The 26,982-nt window shown below is 34.0% G+C and overlaps 1 protein-coding gene across 4 annotated transcripts in view; it reads left to right on the top strand.

Moving 5' to 3' along the window:
• LOC114129000 (AF4/FMR2 family member lilli) overlaps positions 1-26,982 on the top strand; it is a 142,021-nt gene that overhangs the window by 74,368 nt on the left and 40,671 nt on the right. The window contains exon 1 of one of the 4 annotated variants that reach the window (XM_027993617.2): positions 11,815-12,496. The exons of 2 other annotated variants lie outside the window; for them this stretch is intronic. In XM_027993617.2, the coding sequence (XP_027849418.2) occupies positions 12,408-12,496 (89 nt within the window). In that variant the 5' untranslated portion in view covers positions 11,815-12,407. Of the gene's footprint in view, positions 1-11,814; positions 12,497-24,387; positions 24,503-26,982 lie in introns of those variants that run through there. One more of the 4 variants, XM_050201654.1, reaches the window with a different exon arrangement.

Below are 26,982 nucleotides of genomic sequence, written 5' to 3'. Positions count from 1 at the left end.
GCATAGGCACTTCGTCGCGGTGATCCGATCGGACGCGAAGAGATTACCCCTCGGCGAGAGGAAAACGCCGTTTTTCACCCCGAGAAAAATAAAAAAAAAAGGGACTTTTCGAATATCGTGACCCGTTCGTATCGCTCGTATTCTATAGCAACGACGATCGCATTATCATCGTGTGTTTTGTCGGCGCCGCCGCCGACCTTACGCGCCGACAACAGCCTTGTCATTGAACCGAGAAATACCAGTTTTCTATTGTTGTGCGCGGAGGTTTTATTTATTTATTTTTTTTTCTTTTCTTTTTGTCTCCGCTCGCGCAAGCCTCGGTAAAAGTTTGACGGCCGTTCACCGATTTGTTTTTTTTTTTTTTATTTTATATATATTTCATACTTCGTCCATCTCTCTCTCTCTCTCTCTCCCACTCTCCGTCTCTCCGTCTCTCGTCTTACACGGCGGGTAGGTGGGTCTTCTATACGTGCGCCGCCGATTTGTTTTTTTTTCTCCCATTTTCCATTTATAATACCTATAATACGAGCTATACCTACACTTACACCCGAGGGGCCTGTGTTCTTCAATTACGAATTATATCCGGCCGAGACGGCGACGGCGGCGGAGGAACCGATATAATATATTATTATTATTATTACCGGGCCTCCGCGCGTATACCGTTATAACCCGGACCGAGGCCGTTCATTATCATCATAAACGCGACGCGCACACGTACACACACGCGCACGATCGGTCGTGCGAACACGAACTATGCGCACTCGCGGCTTCACGCACAACGTCGCCATTGTGTGTATGATAAAATAATATTATGTGTAATAATACGTATGTGTGTGTACGGAATAATATTATTGTGATATTACACGTTATTATTTTTATTTTTATCCTTCGCGAAATCGTCGCGCGACGATAATTATATCGTCGTCGTCGTTGTCGTGACCGAGCGTGTTGTCGCGTTTAAAATAATTCGTTTTAAACGAAACTTTTACGACGTTTTTACTCTACTCGTCATCATACCCACAACCATTGTGCACGATATCAAAGTATATTATTACGATGTTAATAATATTATATTATTTTATTTTTCGTTTCGCATGCGTGCGGACGTAACGTACGCGTATCTCCACACCGCAGTCGCCGCTATTGATACGTACACGACATACGACGTGTGTAAATATTGTAATATTGTGTAGCGATCACGAAACCCTTTTGTCAGCGACCGCGGCTGTTCCACACTCCACACGGTGTGAACACAACGCGACGTTTACAATGCATATAATATGACATATTATGCGATTAAACGGCCTGAGTCTTAAATATAATATAACGGAATTACCATGATTATATTATTATGTATAATATAATAATTCAGTACATATTATTCAGTAGTGCGCGAGATCCCGCGCGTGTACGGATATTACCGAAATAAAAGGGAAACTGCGATGAGACGATTATTTTATTAACAAGCCGTCTCTCTCTCGCTCGCTCACTCCTGTTTTCTCTGTACCCGTTCCACGTCCCCCCACCCGTTTCCAGCCGGAATACCTATGTATCTAATCTATTATACATCACGCAATGCCCGTCGCCGTTTTATCGCTAGACAACCGCGTTTACCGTTGTTGCTATAGTATATACTTCTATATATGCACCTCCGTTGATTTATTTTTATTTTTTTTTTTTTTAAATCCCATAAAGTTTTTTATATTTGTCATGACTTTATGAGCTACTGCGTATCATAATAATTGTATACGATTTAGTCTTTTATAAATCAATGCTTCTTACGTCATTTATTACATTTTAATATGTTTATAGTTTCAAACTTTAATAAGCCATGTGCATTTTTATCGGCAAGTCTGCAGTAAGCGTCTCCATATAATTTAGTGATGTATTAGTCGGGAATCAGTTGGATAATATACGACATATTGATGTTTTACATTCCTTGTTTATTATTTACGTACACGCGTCTGTGAGAATACATATTGATTTTTCGTCGGGTGGGTGTGTGATTCGCGTGTACGTTTTGAGAAAAAGTATATTTATTATTCATATTTTACCAGCGGTGACACGATAACGGAAGTCGAAAAAGAGTTTTAAAGTATGTGTAGGGTGCAGTGTTGTGTGTAGGTAGGTCAGTATTACACTATTATATAGGTGAACCATTTCATAATATAATAATAAACATATTCTACATCCGACAAGATTTTACTATAATCGTCAGCTAATATAGAACTATTATGTTGTTATTATAAATTGTAAATGAACGGTTTGAGCATTTTGGAGTAATATTAATGGATCTATTTGTAAACTATAGATGAGAACCTATAGCTTCTTGAGTCTCGTTTTAGTCAAACACCCCATATTTTACATAGGAGTCGTTTTGAAACATAAAATATGTATTATCATTGGGAATTCGGTATCTTTGCACTATTGCGTGGAAACCTGTAATAATTAATCGTATGATTGGGGATAGTACTCGCGACTATATCTACACAATTAACGCCAATAAACAGATTCGCGGGACACCCATAGTTGTTCTGACATAAAACTACTGTATTATTTAATATTCAAATCCTCAGCTTAGTACACCTCAATAATATTATACATTTATAATAGATATAGAGAAAGCTACTAAATGTTTGAAAAATAACACTAAACCGCACACTTTGGTCCCGAGATAACGTTTTATCGCCCAGTCGTCCGACGACCGATTAACCAACAAGAGCACGTCGCGACTCGTTTATTCGAATCGAACGTTTTCCCACCCTCCTGAAATTATACAGCCGTCATCAATATATTTGTAAATTACAACGACTCTTGGGTATAAAATTATGCATATTGTATAATATTATCTTCACGTGGCGTTTTTGATTTTAACGCACATGATAATAAACACCATTTTCACTCGGTCCCTTTGCTTCATCGCTGGGTCCATATAATAAATGTATCAATAAGTATCACAACACTTCATTGTGCCTACAGTAAACACGAAATGTAGTTTGCTGTAAGTTTAAGATTAGCGTTAAAGTGTTATTATGTTCGCGCAAAGCGTAAAAAAGATAAATTATACGAATTTGTACACATATAATTATCGTATACCTTAATACCTATCAACATACTACATAATACACATAATAATAACATCACATCGATTTATAATTTCGAGAAAATGACGTAATATTTAATAAATTCGCAAAAGAAAATATCACAAATAATAAAAAATTCTTTCAAACCACACGTTTTCTGAAAAATGTAATTCGTCGATGACTAATTTAATGGAGTTATTTTTAAACAATTTTTGACTTGTATGAATTATTCTACATTGAATATTCTTAAAATCGTAACTGTATATAAACACGAACATATTTCTATTATTTATCTATAAATATATACTTTTTCTAATACTGATTTATGTTGGTTTTTATGAATATTGTACGAAATAATTTTCGCCGATGAAATTAGAAATATGCATAGACCAATCGTGGTCAGTCATCAGTATAAATAATCTGACTTTATGTATATTTTTTAGCATTTAAGCGATATAATTAATAACTATTTGGAAATTACTATACATTTAAGTATTTGTTCAAAAACTTTTAAAAATTACTCTTTCAATCCGTACACTTCCATTTATTTTCCTCAGGGTTATTGGAGTTAAAGTATTGATAATGTTGTTAATGAAAAATAAAACTTTTATTTCATTCGTTGCGTGCGAAAAATACTGTAAAGTGTAATTATAGGTAAAATAAACATAAATATAAAATAAACGAATACAATATTTGTTTTCCAATATAATTTCGTGTTTTGGTGTAATTACGGTTTTAGACTAAATAACCACCATAATATACATAATACATCTAGCGAAATGTTGACTTTTAAAAATACGTGAGACCGAAGGGGACCAAATCGCGATCACTCGTCTGTGAAAAAAAGCAATATGCCAATACCGTCATTATGGTACAAAACACGCAAAGAAAAGAGAATTACTCGGCGGCCATAGACTAAAATAATAATAAAATAATTTTATTTATGTATAATATTGTATACGGCTCGCAATATTATTCAGGTACGCGTCCCGCTAGCGGGTTAAATGAATTCCACGCGGGTCTCTATATAGATTGAAATCATCGTCGAGAGTTATAGACTGCTGTAGAATACTTCGGATTTTTATTTCTGTAGACGTAGTTGACTTGTCCACGCGCGCGCACAACACTCGATTCGTATATATGTATTATGTATATATACTATAAGTATTCGAAATGAATGATCGGTCTGGAATTTTGTATTATTATTATTATTATTTTGTTATTCTTTTGTCGACTATTTTATAATCTCCGCGGCGGTTCAAGCAAAAGGAGTGCGCAATGTACTTATATTTACGGTTATATTTTTTCCTTGTTTTTTAATTTTTTAATGTGTTTTTTTATAAGATAGTTGGTCATGTATCGGTTTAGGTGACTATTTTGAATGAAGTGCTTATTGATATGTATAATCAATTATAAAATTATACACAGGGAATTTGTGTGTGGTTCGATCTTCGATTAACAGTTAACACTCATTAAATTATTTCGATAACATAATAATATTTACCCGTTAACATTTCATATTTTATTATATAAAATGTATATATATATATAACTCTATACTGAATAGAATATTATATGTATTTTCATCCTTTATATACATTTTGAAGACCAATCTGCCTGTTGGGAAATCTTCGAAAAGCGGCGTTCGCTATACATAGATTCGATATACATATAACCGTACAACATATATAAGGAATCCGTCCTTATATAAATACATAGTAGTGAGGCAGCTGCAATACAAAGAAACTTTCTAAAAGATTAAAAAATAAATATTATCATTGCGTCATTATACAACAATAATTATTATTGTTATAGTTAATGTTATGTAACTGTAGTGACGCGCCGCGGTGGTGATACGGACGTGCTGAAATATCAGTAAAAAATTACCCCCTATCCCTGGTTACTTGGTGACAATTTTTCATTAATCTAGCGTTTTTTCACAGTTTTTAATGACGGGATACGTGTGTTTAGCTCGGGATCTCAACATCTCCGAGGTGCCTCCTAGCTCCACGCGAGGCACTTTTAGCCTTATATTATATAGATAACTTTCTCAATCCATCTGTATATCAAAATAAGTTTTGTGTATCGTCAATTTTACATATAGGTACACTGCGCGGTAATGTGATGGTATAAACTATATCGCCGCCAGTCGCCACTGCTGTCGATCGATATAGAAGATGATCCGTGGCCTGTGGGTGGTGGGTATTTCGCACTATGTGAAATGGTTTTATCTCGTTTCGTTAGGCAAAACTCACTTAATTCGAACAAAATCCGAATTCCAACAAAATATACCGAGCACTACAATACTCGCAACGCAGTGCCGAGAAATACTTGCAACGTAATTTATACACGATGGGAGACAAATAACTGCCGTGAAAGCTCTTCTTTTGACTGACAAATATATATATATATATATATTAAGATTTCGAAGAACGTAAAGAATTCGTTAGATTGTAAAATCTTATTTATTTATTAGACAAAAGGTCAGTAATAATACTGCAGTAGTTATGTAGCGGTAGATATATACAAGGAGATACTATATTTACTTTCCCCATGTCGTTGGTGGTTCTAATTCAATCTCTCCAATTTAAAATATTTATTATTCTTGCAAAATATTACGATTTAAAAACTAACTGTCTAACCGTTGTGTATATAGTATACAGGACTCTTTAAAAATATAGTTAATTATACACGGCTGTTGTCCGAATGTACATTTAATGATTAAAAATCATATATTTATCGGTTACTATATTAATAATTAGTAATTATTAATAAAAATCAGGAATCTTATCTTGAAAGAAAATATTATGTTACCATGTAATGTACAATTTTTATGAAGTTTCTAATTCAAGTTCTAAACATTTTTAAATTTAAAATTTACCTGTCTATATTTTATTTATACTTTGTAATATTTTAAAATTATTTTTTTCAATTTCCCACTTTGAATTCCAAGTTATAATTGAACTGATAGTGTAGAAAAGTTAGCTTATAATATTTTATATTCATTAAATTACCGACCAACAAATTATTTCAATTGAAGGCCATTTATAAAATCCAATTTCGTTATATCGTTTTTTTTTTTTTTTTGTTGATAGCTAAAATTTTAAGTTTTGTAGTCATTGTAGGTGTAAATACATAAGCCATAAAATACCTTCTCAGTCCTCAGAGCCATACAATATTATAAATACCTAATAATAATATAATATATAACTAATACAGTCTTTGATAAATTTCAAATTTACAATATGCATTTTTATAATTTACAAACACTACAATATAACGAGAGTTTCGATGAATCATGTGATATAAGCGTGGGATTTTGTAGTTCACATTTTTTATAGTTGTTTATTATATCAGGAGAGGCTTATAATATAGTGTAGACGCACGCGCATTTTCAGTACACGCGTCGGACAGGTGTTATACCATATTATACCAGTTAACTTACAACGATGTCTTCGTCGTCGTCGTCGTTCTGATATAGACCAGAAAAAGGTATAATTATTACTGTGCAGTATGCACAGTGCACACACTACTCATCTCAGTAGGTTTAGAAAACTAGTCACCCTTCTCGTTATTCAAAATATGTATAACTAGTGTAATGTGTAGTTTAACGCGTTCTATTCGACCAGGCATGATAACAAAATATATATATTACAAATATTTCTTGAAAAAGTGTTATAGTTAAATTAAAATATAATAAATAATAATATAATGGTTGTAAACAAAAATTGTCTGTTTTCCATTTCGGTGCGTTAAACAATGTTCAGGCTTCATTGATTATTTAAAACTTTCAACAAATTGACGGGGGAGTTTCAAACCGTACATGACATATATTATAACCATTATATACATGTACGACTGCTAGTGAATAATAATCGATTCGGTGCAGACGCATGTCTGCATTGCACAGTATCGACTTGTCTACTATTCTACATAAATTGAATTAACCGCTCACAGATGAATTGGACCCGGCATATAATATATATAACGACAATGACGAGTAAGAGAAAGAGGAACTAACCACGAAGAAGAAATGTACCGGAAAAAGACAATATCTCGTATACTGCTTTGGCCTCTAGCTCTATAAGCTTGGGGCCTATGGCACACTATATAATATAGTTGAAGAGTAAAATCGAAAGCGCGTTTTTTATTTTTTTATCGACTAGGAAAACTTGTTTTGCTATTTATAGAACTCGTCGTTTTATACGGAATAAACTCTGACGTCATTAAATCTGTCTAGTGCGACACACGCACAATAACGCTGTGTGCATGTGCGTTGACGATGGCCACGTCAACGTGACAACATCGTTTGGTGCTTTGGTGAACGTAATTAGATCGACGACAACGTGAGATTAGACATAAAATGATGTGCCGTTAATATAAATAATTGAGGCATAAATGTATAATGCCGAGTGACTTAAGCCAATATACATAATAATTATGATTCAATTTTATTCTTATATTGAATTGGCATTATGTAAATAAAAAGACTACTTATTTGATATTTCATAAAATGCTTACAGTCGAATTCTATAGGTACACTAAGTATATTATCTATTAAAAATTGAATTTACAATAATATTAGCTATTCTTTATAGTAAGTTATTATTTATTAAAACATGGAAGAGGGGAATAACACTTAATAAGAAACCTTTGTACTGTACAACTCACGTACCATTAGTTCGATTGTTGATTATAGGGCCACTGTCCTAAAGGCAACTTCTGTGGTTGGAATTTTATCAGCAATTAATATATTTCTCTTGGCAGACTGTGATTGATTTTTTCCCTATATTGTACTTATAGTTGTTTAAAAATCTTGGCGAATCCCAAACTGTTCTCAGCTCTCGTCAAAAAAGGTTTAACGCGTGAACAGGTAAATTCCTAAACGGTTCCCGTAGAAAAAAATTAAAAATTAAATTAAGCTATCATGTACATTGTACACCTAAATTTATAAAAAATCAGGATATCATTTGGAACATCATTGACAAATTTTCATCGTGTGAAATAACACGTATGGATTATATAAAAAATATATACCTAAAAAATTACCCAACGTATGATTTTTTTTTTTATATTTCTATTTATACATGCAGTTTTTTCAATTTAACGCTAAAATTTAATATTATTTTAATAAAAAATTCACAATAATATATGATTTTTCTGAAAAATGTGTTCAATATAATTTTTATTATTTACTTAGTTAACACATGCTTTACTATACCTCTTTTGAGACAGTTTTAAGCCTATATGAAATGAAAATGAATTTGTGTTGTAAAAAACCGGAGCCGTTTGGAAATTTACCTGATCGTAAAAACTTTTTTGACGGGAGCTGTTTAGAAATTGAATTTTTTGCAAAACGGGAGGCGAATGGGCTACGTCCATAAATCTAACTAATTTGCATTCAAATTTACATTTTGTATTCATTACAATTTTATAAATTGTAATTTGTTATTAGAATTCACCTATGGTGTTAATTTATCACCAGTATAAATAGACCGATGGTCATACAACTACTAATTCATATAGTATTTAGTTTATTATTTTGATAAAATTATACATTGTTAATATATTATCTTCCGATCATCTGATAAGTGCAGGCCCGGATAGACCCGGCGAGTTACCGTGTAAAACTCGGTGGGCCGCTTAAAATTTAGACCGACTTAGTAATATATAATCAAAAATATTTGAATACCCCAAACTCTGTTACTCTTAACAGCTCAAAAATGTATATAAATATGAATTAATGACTTTATATTATTGAAAAATGGGCCGCTAACATTTTTAGGGCTGGTTAAAATTCTAAAACTCGGTGGGCCGATACCTTCTCTATCCGGAGCTGGATAAGTGAATTCCCATTTTATGTATTATTTCATAGTATTTTCAGCATAATATAATGTCGGATTATTCATATTGGTGGTAAGTTACCTGTGGTGTCATATAATAAATGTATGAAATCCACTTGATATATTTTAACCGTTGTAAATTTCTAATAGACATTAATTTTATTATGCCACTAAAAAAATATATGTAAACAAACACGATTGTGTTTATTCAGGTGTCTGCGATTCTTGCTATTCTATACGCATGATGCGTACCTAGATATAGTTTATACCTACATGACTGCATATGTAGGTAATTGTTTGTGCAATTAAATAAATTGGATGAAAATCGTATTTATATTCCTTTACAGTAACAATCTAAAAAAAAACATTGTACTTGTTCCAGCAGTTTATGTTGCTGCATTATATCATATATGTGATGGAGATTTTTTGTTACTATATAGTGGCCCCGAGTCAGTCTATCAAATTTTCTCATAAGAACCAAAACAAATATTATAATTTTATTTTATTTATCTGATAGGTGTATTATATACAATTATTTTTTAATGACTCCGCGGACTCCACTCCATCACTGTCGATAGTGCGTCATTACTGAGATCCAATAAAAAAATAAAACGGATACGCCGTATAATAGTCCATAGTAGAGTTAGTGGGTATATTATATTATTAGCGTACCTATAATATTCATGGATTCAAGGTCGTATTGAGGAAGTAAGGATAACACATAACATTAAAAAACTGGTCTCAATCTATAAATATCCTATATTTAGATACTCTTTGCAACAACTATAATAGCATCGACTTTGACGGCGATTGTCTGAAATGAAAAACAGAAGAAACCAGAGAAGACTAAAATCGAAAAAAAAATGAGAAAAAATACCCTAGGAGACGTATGCGTACGTGTCTTACGTATGAAAATACTCTCCTTTGTGCGTTGAAAATAATAAAACTCATCCCTTTCGATTTTTCGAACCTTAACGATAAATTACGAATTTACCACGCATCACACAACTACCGCCGCTGTGTCGTTGCAAGCCCATGCATGCATCATGTACGGGGTGTTAGGTCATTTCTTCCGGCCCGGCGGCGGACGTTTTACGACTATTTTGAAAACCGACACAATACGTACCGTCAAAAATCGAATGCACGCTCACAAAATGTCGTATTGATGGCATAATAATACACGTTGTTTTCGTGTTTGTTGTCGAAAATATTTATAGAAACGCGTCACGACTTGTTTACCGGTGTGTAAATACTGAAAAACAAATATATATATTTTTTTTTTTACTCGTTGTTGTCGTCTCAAAAATCGCAATAGCTACTGCCTACTGCAATAATTTATTATACGTATCATATTATTATCAACATCATCGTATTTATAAAATCGTCGAATTGAAATTTACACAGAACTGCAGACTATAAGTAGACTACAATTGAATTGAACGGACGAAAAAAAAAATGATGTTAAAAACAAAAACTCAATATTGCGTAGCCTCGATATTAAATAGTGGTTTTAAATAGTTTTTTCTCTTTGGTTTTCTTGTTTAATTTTTTTGTCTTATAACCATCGTATAAAATTCGACAACTTATACAGATATGGAGACGCGGTACAATAATTAGTATAGTAGTCACGAATTATGAGTGTTTTTTCGACAATTGTTATTGCGACACAATCGAGTCGTAGTATAATATTATGAATAAACACATTATTATCATTTATGAATTATCAGCGAACGTGTACTATTTTCAGATCTTAATCGTTCGGAACAGTGGTGTATGTTATTACTTGTCATTATCGATGTATAACATTTAATTTATCGAAAATCGGATTGAAAATGACAAACTATAAAATACCGTAAAAGATTATACAATGCATTTTTATAGCGTACTATCACTCGTAAAGTGTACACGCGCCGTACGTGTATATTATATATATACATACCCACATACATACAATATACGAAATATGGATCACTGACCCCGTGGGCATTTCTGGCTTTCTGCAATCGTTTTATAAACGACTAAAGAGGTTATTGGCTGTGCTGCGAAAGGGCCGCCGGGACTGCATTAATAGTATCGTATTTGTGGGTGGTATGTAGGGGAGGGGGCGGGCGAAAAGACAGTCGGTGTTCAAAAGTTGCAAACAAGGAAACGCAAACATACATTTATCTAATATCACGTACATCTATATTACATTTATTTTTATAGCAGGCACCTATAAAATGTTGCAATTATTATAATATAGTCGGTGTCGACGGTGCAAAAATAGTGACGTATGACAGTCCAAACTGGATTTTTTTTTTTTTTACATTCCTTTTTCGTAAATAATACACGTACACACCGTTACGTGCCGTCCCTGCCGTCCTCTGGCCCGTTATATACGCTCGCGATTAGCATACCGATTTGACAATATATCGCGCGCGATTTCTGGTCGCGACACGTCATTGATCGTCGTCGGTCGATCGTCATCGGTGGCGTCGGCAGCAGGAGTTCTCTGCGATTATGCGCGTGAAGTAGAATGGGGTGAGGATTTTTTATTTCGGTAAACTTTTCACTTGTTAATGGGCCGTACACCGCGATCGCTCTGTACAAACACACACGCGCGCCAGCCCCGCCCCCACCACCCGTCGCCCGACCCATAATATTCCGTCCCACTTCACGTCCGATTACAACTGTGCGCGCGCCTGTGTGTGTGTCCTTTACCGCCGGCCCGAGACATGCACCGCCACGCGTACCCCCTACCACCTACAGGCCACCCGATCGCTGTAGCGTTTTCCCCACTGCTCACGTCTATCCCTTCCACAATGCATTCATTGTGGTGGGGGTAGGGTAGTCGGGGTGGCGGTGTACATACACCGCTACCACCGGCGCGCGGCGCGCTCTTCTCTCACAACGGCAGAGGCGGCGGACACTCAATATGGCTTCCGTACGATTGGTCTCCGGTCGCTCGTCCGCTCCGTAAAAATAATAATTTTTTTTTTTTAAATAATAAAATTTTTACGACAAAATTTGTAGTCGCTATTTAAAAAAAAAAAATTTCAATACCTACGATATATATTTCGCGCGATCGTTTGTGTGGCCGCCGCCCTCGAGTGTAACATATTTTTATTTCATGTAAATCGTTTTATGCGTGTGCGCTAAAATCCGTGATCGTATCGTTAAAGTGTATGTGTGTGTGTGTGTGCGTTTGTGCGCGTCCTATTCTATAAAATTCTATAATAAATGCTGGTGTTATTGTGTTCCGAGTGATTAGTGTCGGCGGTGGTCGCTGTCGTATCCGACGCGGTACGCACGACAAGTGAAAATATTATATAATTGATGTGTAGATCGTTGTGGCTTTATAGAGTTTAAAAGTCGTCGAGTGTCGGTGGTGTAAATCCGTCGTCGGCGTCTTCGCTTGCGATATTCATTATGTCGTATTTCTGAACCGCTTCAGAGAAACTGAATTGCCGCTGCTGCAATAGTCATCTTCATCATTACTACCATGAATTACCGTCCAAAACCTAATCCTTTCGAAGGCTTGAGGAACTCTCCGTCTTCGCACAACCGTGGAGGACTCAGCTATATGACTACGTGAGTTGTTTTCCAAATTTTATTTCTTCATGGTAGCCGCACCCATCGCTCCACATTTGGCACGGAAACATACGTCCTTCGCCGACGTTAAATCCCCTCGGCAACCCGGTATTTGGGTCGTAGAAAGTGGACATTTCTTATCGCATTCGCACCATACAGTCATAGATTGACATGATTTATTCCCTGTCAACGCATTGATAACGTGCGTTCTATATATTATTGCGCACGTGTCTGACCGGCGTCGAATATCGGCCGTCAAAGTTTTTACATGCTGCCGCGCCGCACCCGCTGTTCGAAAAAAATCGGTTTTTGTTTCGGTTCCATTTGCAGTGACGTAGGTAGGCAATAGTACAGTAGTGCTGTTCAGTAAATTTAATACTTGTTTAAGAGTGTACGAGATGTCGGGATCATCCGATTTCCGTGTGTCTCGCGAACTTTCCCCCTTCGGTTGAAGAGGATTAACGAGAAGATTGCGGACGAAACCCGAACAGAGCCGCTCCTCGTCGCATGCACCTTACTCACTTACGATATAACTACTTCTTATATATATATTATTACAGTAGTAGTCGGCTGTCGCATAGGATTTTCCATTTACATCCTCTCGTCTCCGTCTATTATACTTATATATGACGTATATTAATACATTATCTTCGTTATGGAAAATACAACACGTCCTGTGTATATGACGTGTCGACTTTTATTTGGTGTCAAACTGACATTGACATTTTCCATTGGAAAGTCGATGGTAAAAATTTTACATTCGTGCGATGATGGTACAATAGGTAGTAGGGGCCCGCGTCGAACATGAGATTAGAAATCGGGTCTTCTGGGTGTGTCTTATCTCATGATAGAGTTTATTATTATTAGGTCTGTTCACGTAAGCAGTAGAGGTGGATGGTTGACAAAAAAAAAAAAAAATGATATAATAATAACATGATAGGTGCCTAACTGCTTCTATGTAGTATGTATGTATATTTATTATTATATAAACCATCGACGTTGCAGCCGTTTTACCTTGAAAACCGCCAACTGCTGTCGTATGTATGTATACTCATCGTAACATCGGATGAATAAATTACATGAAAACACACGACGTTTTGAAAAATTTAAAATTCGCCAATCTTTGACGATTTGTCTATACTTTATGATCGTAAAATGTCGGAAGAGGTAAATGGTCGATTGCTCAATAAAGATAAGTGCTTCGTACCTATCTGTATTTTCGCGTACACTGTTATGCATTTCACTAGAGTTCTTTTTCTTCTTTATCCTCGCTCTTCGTTGTCTAACGTTTAAAGTATAAGGACTTGTTTAACATTTCTCTACAATGAATTCTTCACTCATATTGTTTCCAATTAAAGTGTCGTGGAAGGAAAACCAAAAGAAAATTTCCCAAGTTTGCTGTAAACATCTTGCGTCACGATCACAATGATTTTATTTAAATAAAAAAATCGCGTAAAATATATATTTATTTGAATTTATTATTCAATATACGTGGTCGTCGCGCTTCACTTCTTGTTGCACTTAAGCTTTTTATTTTTCACCAACATTCTTATTTTCCATTTATGATATAGGTACCTATATATTATGCATAATAAATAATAATTCCCCATAGTCATAACACGGCTATTGTATTATTATAATATATATTATGGACCGATTTCATAATGGTTTATTTTTTCAAGCGTAGAGGATGAGTTCAATTAACGTCAATTATGTCGAAGGATTTTGTTTTCGATGAGCGTCTAACATTGTTTGTAATTTGGTGTTTGCTACGCTTCGATCCGTGATTATATTACACGATGATAGTCGCCAATATGTTGTTTAGATTTGTTTTTCCAGTATTGATATCATTACTGTTATAATTACTGTTACTGAAGTCTTATAAATTATAATCGATTTAGTTTATCATATTATATCTATTTAGTAACTTAGTTTTCTCGCATTATTTGTCAATTATAAAGTAATCAAAAACGAAAATAATAAGAAACTTGACTTTTTTATTGTAAATTAATCAACCTAGGTACATTAGTGTAATGTGTGTGTGGTGTGCTGCTTCGCGATGTTTATGCATACTCGTATTATAATGTTAAATGTTATGTATAAAAAATACAAAAACTATTGTCAGTAGAAGTGCCTCCAAAATGAGTCTCCTAAAGTAAATTTTTCCCTGTTATATATATATATATATATATATATATGTTATCAAAACTATTGTAAATATTTACCTCGATATTTACAGATTGTAATTTTTGATAAACAAAAAAGTTATATTTATTTTTGACGTATATTATTTACCTATATTTATTCAAGCCCTTGGTATTCATATCATACTTTTTCTTGTGTAGGCGAGTCTATTTTTAGTAGGGTTCCTTTTTAGTTCAATCGTTTTTTAAGTATGTACAAAACCTTCAAATACATTTTATGTGATGGAATGTTGTTCAGGTGTCGAAATGTTATTGTAGACTATAGTATTATAATGTGATACCCCCTTTAAAAATTGTTCTATCGTATAAAATTACGGATTTTACATATTGAGCAAATGATACTGTAAAAAATATATAAAATTATTTTTCACAATTTCCAATTTCAAAGGTGCTTTTATAATGGTTGTAAATTACATTGAATGTAAATAACTTTGCAATCAAGAAAAATATTATGTATTACTAAGTATGTATTTAATTTTGTCAAAATAGTGTTTTATTTGAAATTTTCATAAAGAAAATAAAATAGTGAGTAAAATAGTTTCTAGGCACCTAGCATAATAAACATTTTGTATATTAATTAATTAATTAATTGATGCTTTAAAGTATATTATATGCATATGTAATATGTATAGTCCCGTTTATAGTTTATTAATTTAATTTGAATTAATATTTAAATAAATGTTAACTATAAAAATTTCAAGTTTACAATAGAATTTTGTATTAATCAATGTTTGTTATATTTTTGGATAGTGTAATTTTATAACATCAAGTGTTAATATCATTTATATTTTGTTATACCTAATTGTAAATAATCTCTTATTTACTTTTACGTTGGTCTATATACTATATTAATAATTTTATTTACGAATTATGAACTTTGTTTGAGAAATGTTCACCTCGTTTTTACTTGGAATTTATGTCACTGGACTAATACTTTGAAGGTGTATTTCAAATTACTAGGGTAAAAGTTGAACCGAATTATATTCGTTTCCTTTAACCCTTTGAATTTATGTGTGTACAAACGAAAATAAACTTTCTTTTATTGCGTAATCGTAAACTACACAACTATTAATTAAAACGTTTTATTAAATAGAAGAATTATATTTTATACAGTATCTATGAACCGTGTTTTATAGCCTGCAATCAAACAAAATTAATTATTTAGGCTCTACGCACGTCGTCGTTATTCGTTGTAGATATACGTATACGAGATCGTGGAATTCCACAAAATGAATTACAAAGATATCTAAAAAATTTATACCCTCGTCTGTTTGTTTTATTATTATTATTATTTTTTTGTTTACGTAGTCGGTGAGTATAAAATAACACTATAGTTACGTAGAACACCGTTAATAGGCGCGTTTATATCTATCAAGAGTCAATGTATGTGGGTTTGTGCACCAACTCAGCACTCAGACTTACTCGCAAAATTTTAAAACGAAAAAAAATCATCACGAACCTTATGAAAACTCACCACCCAAGATTATTAGGCGTTCATTGCTTCTATTTTAGGAATTCTCAATGACGAAAGTTAAAAAAAATCCAATTCCTGTGAACATAATTATTGTTTTGAGACGATTTGTGTCTGTGACACCAATAATTTCATTGTTAAGCACTCAAGTGCTCGTTATCAGGTCTCAAACGATTAGTGATATAATAATATTATAATTATCTAGTTGTTTCAACCACTACGGCCAATTTTGACTGCGAGATTTAACAGTGGTCACATTGTCGTGCGTATTAATCATTTAAATTACTATAAACGAAACGGACAGTATTTCTTTCGTCAAAACAGTCCCTTTTGTGATCGATGTGCGGTCGGCATTTGGTGTGCATTTTGGGGCACACCGTGATACGTTCGTTCCCGTCTTTAGCTGAAAATCCATCATCAATGGGGTTGCGTTAGCGCCGGCTTTGTTGTTGAAGATTAGTCAAAACGTCAAAATGTTCCCGGAAATCGATACCTTTCTCACCGTGAGTCCATCGTCCGATAAAAGGTTTATCCAGTAGCATCAGCAGCTCATCCACTGTTGTTTTCGATTTCTTAATAATATTAATAATGATCATCCCATACTAGTGCAGTGGGTCGTCACGTCGTTGGAGCGATATAATAACTTTTTGAAAAATTATCAATTTTTTAACTAATACATATAACTCCAAGATTCGTCGTCTACGTCTACGTTATTGGTATTATTCGATAAACGGTTCCTCTGCAGGGGACGACAACGGAGATTATTGATTATTTTATTATTTATGAATAAAAAAAAGAATATATTATTATGTATAAATAAATGAAAAGAATCGCTCGAAATCGTTTCCGGAATAGTCGACGACGACTACCATTACCACCACCACTATCTCCACCGACTACCTCCACCATAACCATCTCAGGTGCTGCCGCCACTGCCGTCGGTATAAAGTGGTCGTCGCGGACGCGTAAGCGACTTTGGCGACTCGAGCAACACCGTCACGGGCACTGGAACGGTTCTCCCCACTCGCTGGCGCAACAGACGGCAACGTCGCGGCCGGCTGTGGCGGGGCCCCGTTTGCGCAATGACATCTCCGGCGCGCGCGATATATCATTTCACATTTCGGTGTTATTGGCCTCCTTTTCAGGGGCGTCTGTACTTATTCGTCAGCCTTACCCACCCGCGTACACTGTCGTGCTCACCCCGATCTTGATGCAATAACGTTAAACCGAACGTATCGCCGCGGGAGGGCACATATTGTTGTTACGTAGTATTCGGTACCTATATTATATACATATAATATATGTATAATTATATATTAAGGACCGACAGAGACGTCAATGGACGCACAGACTTAAGGGCAGACGTCGAGGAATTCGGAGGAATAAACATATTTTGTGATCTGTTCGTCCGCACGCGGTTATGCCGACCCTTTTGTCGGCACTTGTGCGCTACGATCTTTCGTGGTACGTCATAAATACGTCTGATCGCGTTGGCTGGCACCTGGCTACCTGTCTGTGCCCACCATCGATCGTTTCCATTGCCATTATCTCTGTCACGTACACAATTTTTTCATTATATTATATATTATTATCGTGTTGATATTTCATATTACGGAAATTGTCGTACACGAGCATAATATAATAAAGTCAATACGATTTGTTCTCGGAACTCGTCGATATGCGCTTAAATAGACTTAAATTACATAATTATTATCGTCGTTACGATGTCGTCGGTTTTTGTGGCGTACGATGACGACGACACTGTCCATCTCGGTGCTATTTTTTTCCAGATATTTCCTGACAGCCTGCCTTATGCAAACAGCGCTTAGCGGTTTGGTTGTCTTATCGGCCGTCAACAATGTTTATATTATTATTATGACGATGGTCGTTTGCCGGCGCTACCATCAAGACACGTGTACAATATTTTCTTCGATAACGGGATTTCATGTTGTTTTAAATAAAGCCTTTCGAAACTCGTCTCTCCTTCATATCGATTTCAATATCATTATTCCTGCGATTTCTATCTCGCGTACTTACGCATTACCGTGAGTCAGTGAAAAACGATTTAAATTAATTTATTCTGTTTTATGTTTTTTTTTTTTTTTGTTTGATAGGTCATAATTTTTTTTTTTGTAGTTAGTCATGTTGACCCCGACTTAAAATAACAATATTGTATGATTTTTTATTCAGATATAATTCTATAATATAATATTAAAACCGTGAAACATATTTGACGACAATCATATTCTCAATAACGGTTGTACGTGAAAATGTGAAATAAACCTTATAAATTATGTCGACATTTTTAAAATACCAGTACGAGTTCATAAATGGGTTTTGAATGTTTCCAAATTAACATTTATTTTCTATATACATACATAATATTATGTTGTTAGAAGTTTAATCTGATTATACGTATTTTTAATATCGCGTGCACGGCTTAAGCGTATCATCTCGAATCCCTAAAGTATTTTTTATACATTTTTTTAGCTTTATCCTACTAATGTAATTAGAACTGTTTCAAGTCAAAACTTAACGTATTGCGTAGTATTTCTATAGTCTTTGTTATTGTACCGATAAGATAGTAATTAAAACGGGAAATATGTATACAATATATATATCCTATTCTACGTATATAAATTTATTATCTCAAATAAAATAATAATTAGAATATTTAAAAAAATATAAAACCTTAATTTTAACTTAAAACACACATGTAGTATACAGTTTATCAAAAATAAAAAATATACCGCAATATAAAGACATACATTTGTAATCAAAACCTGTGAGTAATTACTTGTAGATAATTAATATTCCATTAGGCATTATACTAAGAAAATTACATAATAATAGTAATATTATAATTTAATTAAAAATGAAAAAAATTACAGTTTTATCAATTGTACAATATCCATAAAATATTCTACTGTGATTTATTTTTATTTTATGTATACATTAGTGCCAAGTGAATTTAACCATAGTCCATAATTACTTATTAGTGAATCATGAACAAGGTTATGTATTGATCCACAAAAAAATGAAGGTCTAAAATGTAATACCTTCATTTATCTATCTTATAAAATAACTTTTATAAGAACTGTGGTATTCAAGTAATTTTAAATTATTTTAAAAAAAATATAAAACCTATACTTATAATAAATATATTTTTTTTTTGGTTACGTATTAAATTACAACTGTTCCAAGTTATTAAAATGCAGAAGAACATTTTCCGAACATTTTGGTTATTAATATTATAGAATATTGTATCAACATTTTTAATTTATTAATTTGATGAGCTAAGTATTGACAATTATTATTTTGAGGGATTTTACTGCGCTTTAACTCATGACTATATATTTCTACTCATTTACTACAAAATATAAAATTATGAACGCAGTCTAATATCATAATAAAAATAATAACCTCAACATAATATTACTATGATAAAAAGTATTAGTAATTAGTATTAAATTAGTATTAATATATAGCTAAATTGTTTTCCAATAATGTATTTTTATGAGATTTTATAATACTTATTTTATATTATGTTTTTAGTTAGGTTTATATTGCGGGTTAAATGAATCACTCTGTATATTAATGGGCTATTTTTGAAGAAAAAAATATCTTCATGAATATGATGAATGTTGATTATTCATTTTTATAAACACAGTTTATAACTTATAAATTTAGTCATTTAAAAATAGTTAACTTCAGTTTTTATCGACAAACCTTTGGTTTTAGTTATCACTATAAGTCATCATTATTATTCAATTTATTTTAATTGAAATAATAAATTTATTATTGTAATTAATAATTATCTAGTAGGTATAATATATAACTCTGTCATCTGATCATTATACTATTCATACTATTAGTGTTTAGTGCTTATTTGTGTATGTTCGCGCCTTGCGTGAGCGCATGTGCTCGTGTGTGAATTCGTGACGTTAGCATTTGTAGTATAACTTGACTTTTTGAACACGACTTGTGGCAGGAGGGTAAAAGTATCCGAGAATTGAGTAGTTTTCTATTTGTCATTTGAATTTTAAATGTAAAGACTAAAGAGTAACTCATTATTCCTCTGTACATATGTTTTCTCGGGCATTCCAAACTTTTAAGATTAGTAAAATAAATAAAATATAATAGTATGTATTATTCATATTGGGAGTGTAGCACGTTCAAAGTTTTAACGAAGTGAACATTTTAATAAGAAATACCTTCAACAAGTATTTCATTAGTTTTCTTCGACGCTATAACAGCATTTTAATACCGGAAGAAAATCTGCTTACAATTATATTTAACTTCAATACTTCAACAATTATTTAATGATTAGGTACATTACATAAAATATACTTATTAGTTATTACTTATTGCTTTTTACGAGCAAAATCACTAATACGCTTATACTTTATTTATCATTCATTTAAATTATATACACACGTGTGTCGTGTTTATGTATATTTACGGTTTACGTATATTGTATACAATATAAGTATACAAGTATATTATATACTTGTTAAATTAAGTAATAACATTTTTATTATTTTTTGGTAACCGATTTGTTATTGAATTATGTCCTGGATATTATATCAAAATTTGTATTTAATAGGTAATAATAAATGGATTTTTTTTAAACAAGTACTTAACCATGAACATTTTTCGACAATCTTTTTACGTAATTTTGATTAGTTATTAATTTTTTCCGGTGTTAATATTTTTACAGTATACAGACAGATCATGTTTTTCATAAATAGTTTTTGGAAGTGTTCCAGATTTTCAATGTACCTACTCAATATGTATTAGTTCTGAATACTTAAGAAGCATTTTTTTTTTATTCTTTTGAATTTGTTATATCGTTTTGAACTATGTTTGTTGATAGTGAGAATTTTTTACTTGTACGTATTTATAGAATGTATAATACAGAAGTTATATATTATATATACCTTTACTATAAACTATCATATTATAATGTATGTTTTTCTTTACCATTCAGCATAAATTATTTTATGAGTAACGAATTCTGCTGGCGTAATCAAAAGTACATTCTTGTCGCATATTTTTAAGACTAAAATATCTATAGACTTATCAAATTTCTGAAATCCGATTACACTTAGTTTTCGTTTTAAAAATGATCGCAGTGTATGTTGTCCAAGGTAGACGACGTGTACGGTGTACCATCTACTGTCTTGTGTACGGTTCGTACGTATATGAATAACTTACCAACGTTAACAAATTGGAAAGCGTTGGTTAATAAACAAATGGCGTTTTTCTTTTTTTCCACGAAAAAGAAGTTCTTACAGAACTGTCATAATTTTGATACTAGTTTGCAATGAAATAGTATAGCACTCTTATTTTCTCTAGAGATATTTTATTTTCTCGTCAAGTTATAAATATTAGTTATTTATAATACTGTTTATAGTTACGTCGTTGTAATATAGGTAATCAAATAAACGAAAACAAACCGTGTTAATCGAAAACAACAGTGAAAACATTTTGAAACCTTGTCCTTGCGTTGTTTTTTTAGTGTACACTACACAATAATTTAATGCATTCCAATAATCAGAGAATTGATTTTAATTACCATTATATATAATATATATATTATATACACCTTTATTTTTTTTCTATTGAAATACACTAAGAACCATGAAACTAGTAAACTGAGTCAAGAGAATATAGTACCCTGGTTGATACCAGGGTACCAGGGTACTATATTGTTAGCGACGCAGTGACGAGGAGATTATACTCGTACTATTTAATATCAGTGCCGTTTATGTAGCGATAAGAAGGAATTCCACCATAAAGGGCAAAAGTTCATTATTAATCCCATCGTTTATGCCAATTTCAAATTGTACGTTTAAGTAACTCGAAGTTGACCTATTGTTTTCCATACAAAAAAATTGTCAATTAGTCGAACGAGGTGAGTATGGGAAAAAAAAACTTCCCAACAAAAATAACAAAATATGGTATTGTTTATGTTAGTCACTATACTACTGTAGTATACTTATTTGGGAATATAACAACGATTTATATATATTGATATAAATCAACGATTTTTTAAATCGACTCAAAAGAAAATAGAGCGACATAATAGAAAGTCTTTATAAAATTAATTTCTTTTCAATATTCATGCTAAAAGAAATAATATGCTTATTTTAAAATCGACTGACTCAATACTTTAAAAAAAAAATAAATTATAAAAATTAGGTACCTACTTTGTATTTTGTTATATTCGTAATAATATATCCGTAGACATCCTTGATATATATATCATAATATGTGTGTGTGTGTATGTACACTGTACAGTGTGTATAACATAAGTATATTATATGTATACTATTGGGCCGGGATCCATTTTATCCTGATCGCACCCATTGACGTCGGTTGTCTGTACCACAGCAGGTAAATTTTTGAAAAGAAAACATTTTGTTTTTAAACCTATAGTGAGTGGTTCACCTAAAAATAAAAAATACAATATAACGGAAACAGCAGCGCGTCGCGTCGCCTGTGAAGGTTTCTGTGCATATAAATGTATAATTCATTATCTCTTTTTCTCAAATTTTTATTTAAAAATAATATTGTATCGAAGTATTGATAGATGATATCCACGTATTTTTTTACGTAAACATACTATTTTTGTAATACGAGTATGTCATTGGGAAAAAATAACAATGTTTACAATTATTGTAATATCTATAATATGATTATTTATAATGTACACTACACAATGTGGGGAATGTGGAATGTGTTTTTTGCCGACTTCCTGCTCTTCGTGTGTTTAATTGTGTGTTTGTTATAAGATTTCTACAGATTTGAAATGATCGCGTTTATTTTTCGATTCAAATAACACTCAAAATAAATATTTGTCGTCGCCGTCGTTTAGAGTCTTCTGCCTGTACATCATTGTATTATTTGTATTCGTATCGGGATTCGGGCACGGTAAATTCTCTTGTATAATTTATTAAAACGGCAATTTGTTGAAAAGGCTGCATAGAAAGAATGAGAATCAACATAACTGACGTTTTTATTAGTCTTTTTTTTTATAGCTTTTTAAGAATAGTGTATAGTCGGGTTTATGTTCTGTGGGTCACACCAGAGATTTGGAATCGATTCAAAACCGTTGCCACGTTTTATTTCTCTGTCATTCCATGTGGCACATCGGCGTAGGTACGAAAATGCACTCGTGTTATACATATACGCCGAATGTTATTTTTAATTTACACTTTTTCGCGTTAATACCCGTCGCATTATTCGCGCACAGAATTATATTACAAAACGCATTAATCACGTCGTCGTCGTCGTAACAACCGAATTCGTTTCCCTCGAGACAATTCTGTGATTGTCGTAATCTAAGTAATAACTTTGTAACAACGGCTAAATTAAGAAAATATCTAATAACACAACCGGATCGCGCTTTTTTGTTTCTATTAATAATCAGGAAGACTGCTCGACAAATGTATTTTCGGTGTTGTACGATTCGATTATAGAACGAAAATCAAGTAAGGCAGCGAGCTGTACAATGTAAAGATTACCAACGAAAAACGTGCGTCGTACGTGTCCCGTTTTCGCGTTAAGAATTACTAGCGCCGGACCGGTAAAGATTAAAGACCATTCGTACGCGTGCTCGGCGGGCGTAATGCGCGAGAAACAAGCCACGGTGGCGATGCGTCGTGTCGTGTGTTTATACTTTGTTGCTTCGGCGACCGAAAACGAAAAATCGTCGTCGACAACGACGACGGCGACGAGCCGACGACTACGCCGCCACAATAGAGGTCAACGACCATTGCCAGCGGAGCTCCTTTTCCCCCTCGTCGTGCACACTCCTAGCAACACCGACCGACCGACTGACTCGCGAGTGTGTGTGAACGCAGTGCACTAGTGTGTGTGTGTGTGTGTGTACTAATACCACGGCATAATATCTGTTTTCTTCCCCCTGCTCCGCACCGGTGTGCAACATCGTTCGTTTCCCCAGAGACTACGACGAATAATAAGAATATAGCACCGTCTTTGGGATAATATTTTCTTTTTTGTCCAAAAACACCGCCCGTTCCCGAGCGTGGGGGGCTGCACTGCGCGTTCGGCGTATGCCTATCATCTTGGGTTTTTGCGTTTTTATCTTTTCTCGTTATCGTCACAATTATTGTAACAGCAGAATGTACACAACGTAAAATATGATGATATTGTCGTCGTCGTAATCGTTGCACCTGCACTCGGCAATCCGTGGTCGTTCGGTATGATGTCGATTTACAGTGCGGGTGATTGCTCGAGTGCAGTATTCGATTTGACGGCTTCGAATAAAAAATGTGTTCCAAACTACCTGCCTCAATAATTTTTGTAAGTACTCTGTAGATATTCGTTTGTGCAGTGTATTATTATCGTATTATATACCTTTTATATTAATATTATTAAATCGTATTTCTTTTATTATGTACTCCATTCCGGTCCACGCGCGAAAGAAATTGAAAACGACGTGCTAATCCTTTCATATTAATATCGGCTAAACCGTAATTTAATTTATTATTTAGCGGTAAACCAAAGTAAACTTAGTAATATGACGTGCTTATTCATTTGATCCAATAACGTCGTCGGTCGGTGGGGGCCAGCTGGCTGGCGGCGGGATTTGGCCTATCGACTAGATAATAATTATTAAAGTCGTATAATCCAATTGTAATTCACCCATTAAACCTCCCGGCGGTCGACGGCGATGTTATAAAAATACTTTTCCTTGTCACGATATTTTTCTTTGCCCTCTTACTTAAGCTCGACCAACGAAAGTGCAAGTATGATTATACGCCGTTGCGTTTTCATTGTACAGTAGGTACTACAGTAGATTACGATTAATAAAAATATTATCGTGTAATCGTCGAAACGGTAATTTATCATTTTTACGATATACTTACAGTCGTCGATAACATTGTATACTCGTCTTAACACGTCTCGCCAATTTAATGATTGTTAAAAGCATAAACCCGTTAATCGGTCGGAGCCCTATAATAGTCTTATCCACCTTTAGTTTTTTTTTTGCGTGGTGGCGTCGAATTTAATACTAGCTAGGTCGTCGCTGTTAATTATGAGAACGTTTTGGAATACTAATGAATCGGGTATTGAACACTATACGAAAATGAGTACGCACCGAACGCTTCCGGTGCCTGTCAAACTCAGCAACTGACTATATTGGCGGAAACGATCAGCGGGTGGAGGTCGAATGGTCAAGTGAACCGCTAATAATGAAAATCATTCCTTAACATTTTCTGCGTAAAGTGAAGAAAGTGTAATCGCGTGAGTGTTTTGTTAGAATACATTTCGTCCCACGGGCCGTAAGCCTGTCAAAACTAAAATCTCAAAACTATCGATAATAATAAGAATAATATATATATTTTTTACGACAATAATAATAATAATTATTATTATTACTGGCCAAGTAAACGTTTCCGCAGTATTCCATGGGGAGGTAAAAAGAGAGAGAGAGAGAGAGAGAGAGAGAGAGAGAAAAGAGATCGAAATTCGAGATCCGGGCTCAGTGTTTGGTGGAAACTGTTCACTGCAACAATCGTGTTATAAAGGGTGTTCGCCGCCGTCGTCATCCATAACGACGACGATATTTAGGGTGAACAAAAACTGTTGGCTGTGCACACGGTATACATGGTTATTATTATACAGCGGTATTAATTCCCCTGTTGATTTGAAAAAAAACATACTCTCGGTACTGGACACGGGCTCCGATGAGGGATACACTCACACACACTACTATTGATTTTCCGTGTCTTCGGGGTTCGTGTTCTCTCTCGACGCGTGTATATGTATATAGTTCTTTATGGCTTCACGTGCACACATACACACACTCATGTACACACATATTTCGCTTAGCCATACACGCCGTTCTATAAAAGTCCAATTCTCGTCATTAATTATTACCCACACAAGCGCTACGTGCGGGTGGTATTCACGTCGACCGCCTCCTCCGTCGCTAAAGCAGCCACCATCACCGCCGTATATAACAGACACTTTCGTCCGCCACCCGTCACACACTATACCTCTCCACAACTTCTAACAACGCTCGGGTCGGGTTTGTACGTACTACGTAGTGTGCATATTAAAAGCACAGCACAATCGATATTTAGTATGGTGTATATATACGTATGTACCAGCTATAGGTATGTACCTAATATACATCAGTGTAAACGACGTCGGCGGTAGGAATGGTGTCGGTGGTAGTCTAAAAAAAATATGACCCTGCTTTATAGTATATAATGCGTCGTTAGTGTATAATGTGTATAGCAAACATGGATGACGCCGCGTAAAAGCTTTGCGCGTTATTTATTTATTACGACGTACTGCAAAACTGCATATAGACGACAGATGTAGAAAGAGCGAGTGAGATGCTGGTGTGTGTATTGGCGATTTCCGACTCGGTGGCGACGCCTCGGCGGATGGCTTTCGATATACTCTATAGTGATTTTATCGTTTAGGGGACTAGAAAGTTTTATATTTAACCGAGCCACCCCGCAAATATGAACTGAATTTTGCGTAAATTAAATCAGCTTGGTTGCATCACGTCGTTGGCGATTATCGTCAACGTTCGCGTATCATGGCCAATATAGACGCGTGTGTCTGCAGTCAACACTAGCAGTGTTGGCACCCGCGCAATCAATGTCTTAGCAGATGCTGCTGCTGTTGACCTCGTAATTTGACAGCAGTTCTTCAGTTTTCCGTTTTAGACAATAGAAAATTAATGTAAAGGGTGGTCGGTATTAGTACGTGTTCACCGTCTTTTTAACCCCTTTACGTCACATCCGCCATATTTCTATCTAAAG

The sequence above is a fragment of the Aphis gossypii genome, chromosome 2 (genome assembly GCF_020184175.1).
Source record: "Aphis gossypii isolate Hap1 chromosome 2, ASM2018417v2, whole genome shotgun sequence".
NCBI lineage: Eukaryota > Metazoa > Arthropoda > Insecta > Hemiptera > Aphididae > Aphis > Aphis gossypii.
The sequence above is the reverse complement of the archived record's forward strand: the minus strand, read 5'-3'. Positions and strand labels throughout refer to the sequence as shown.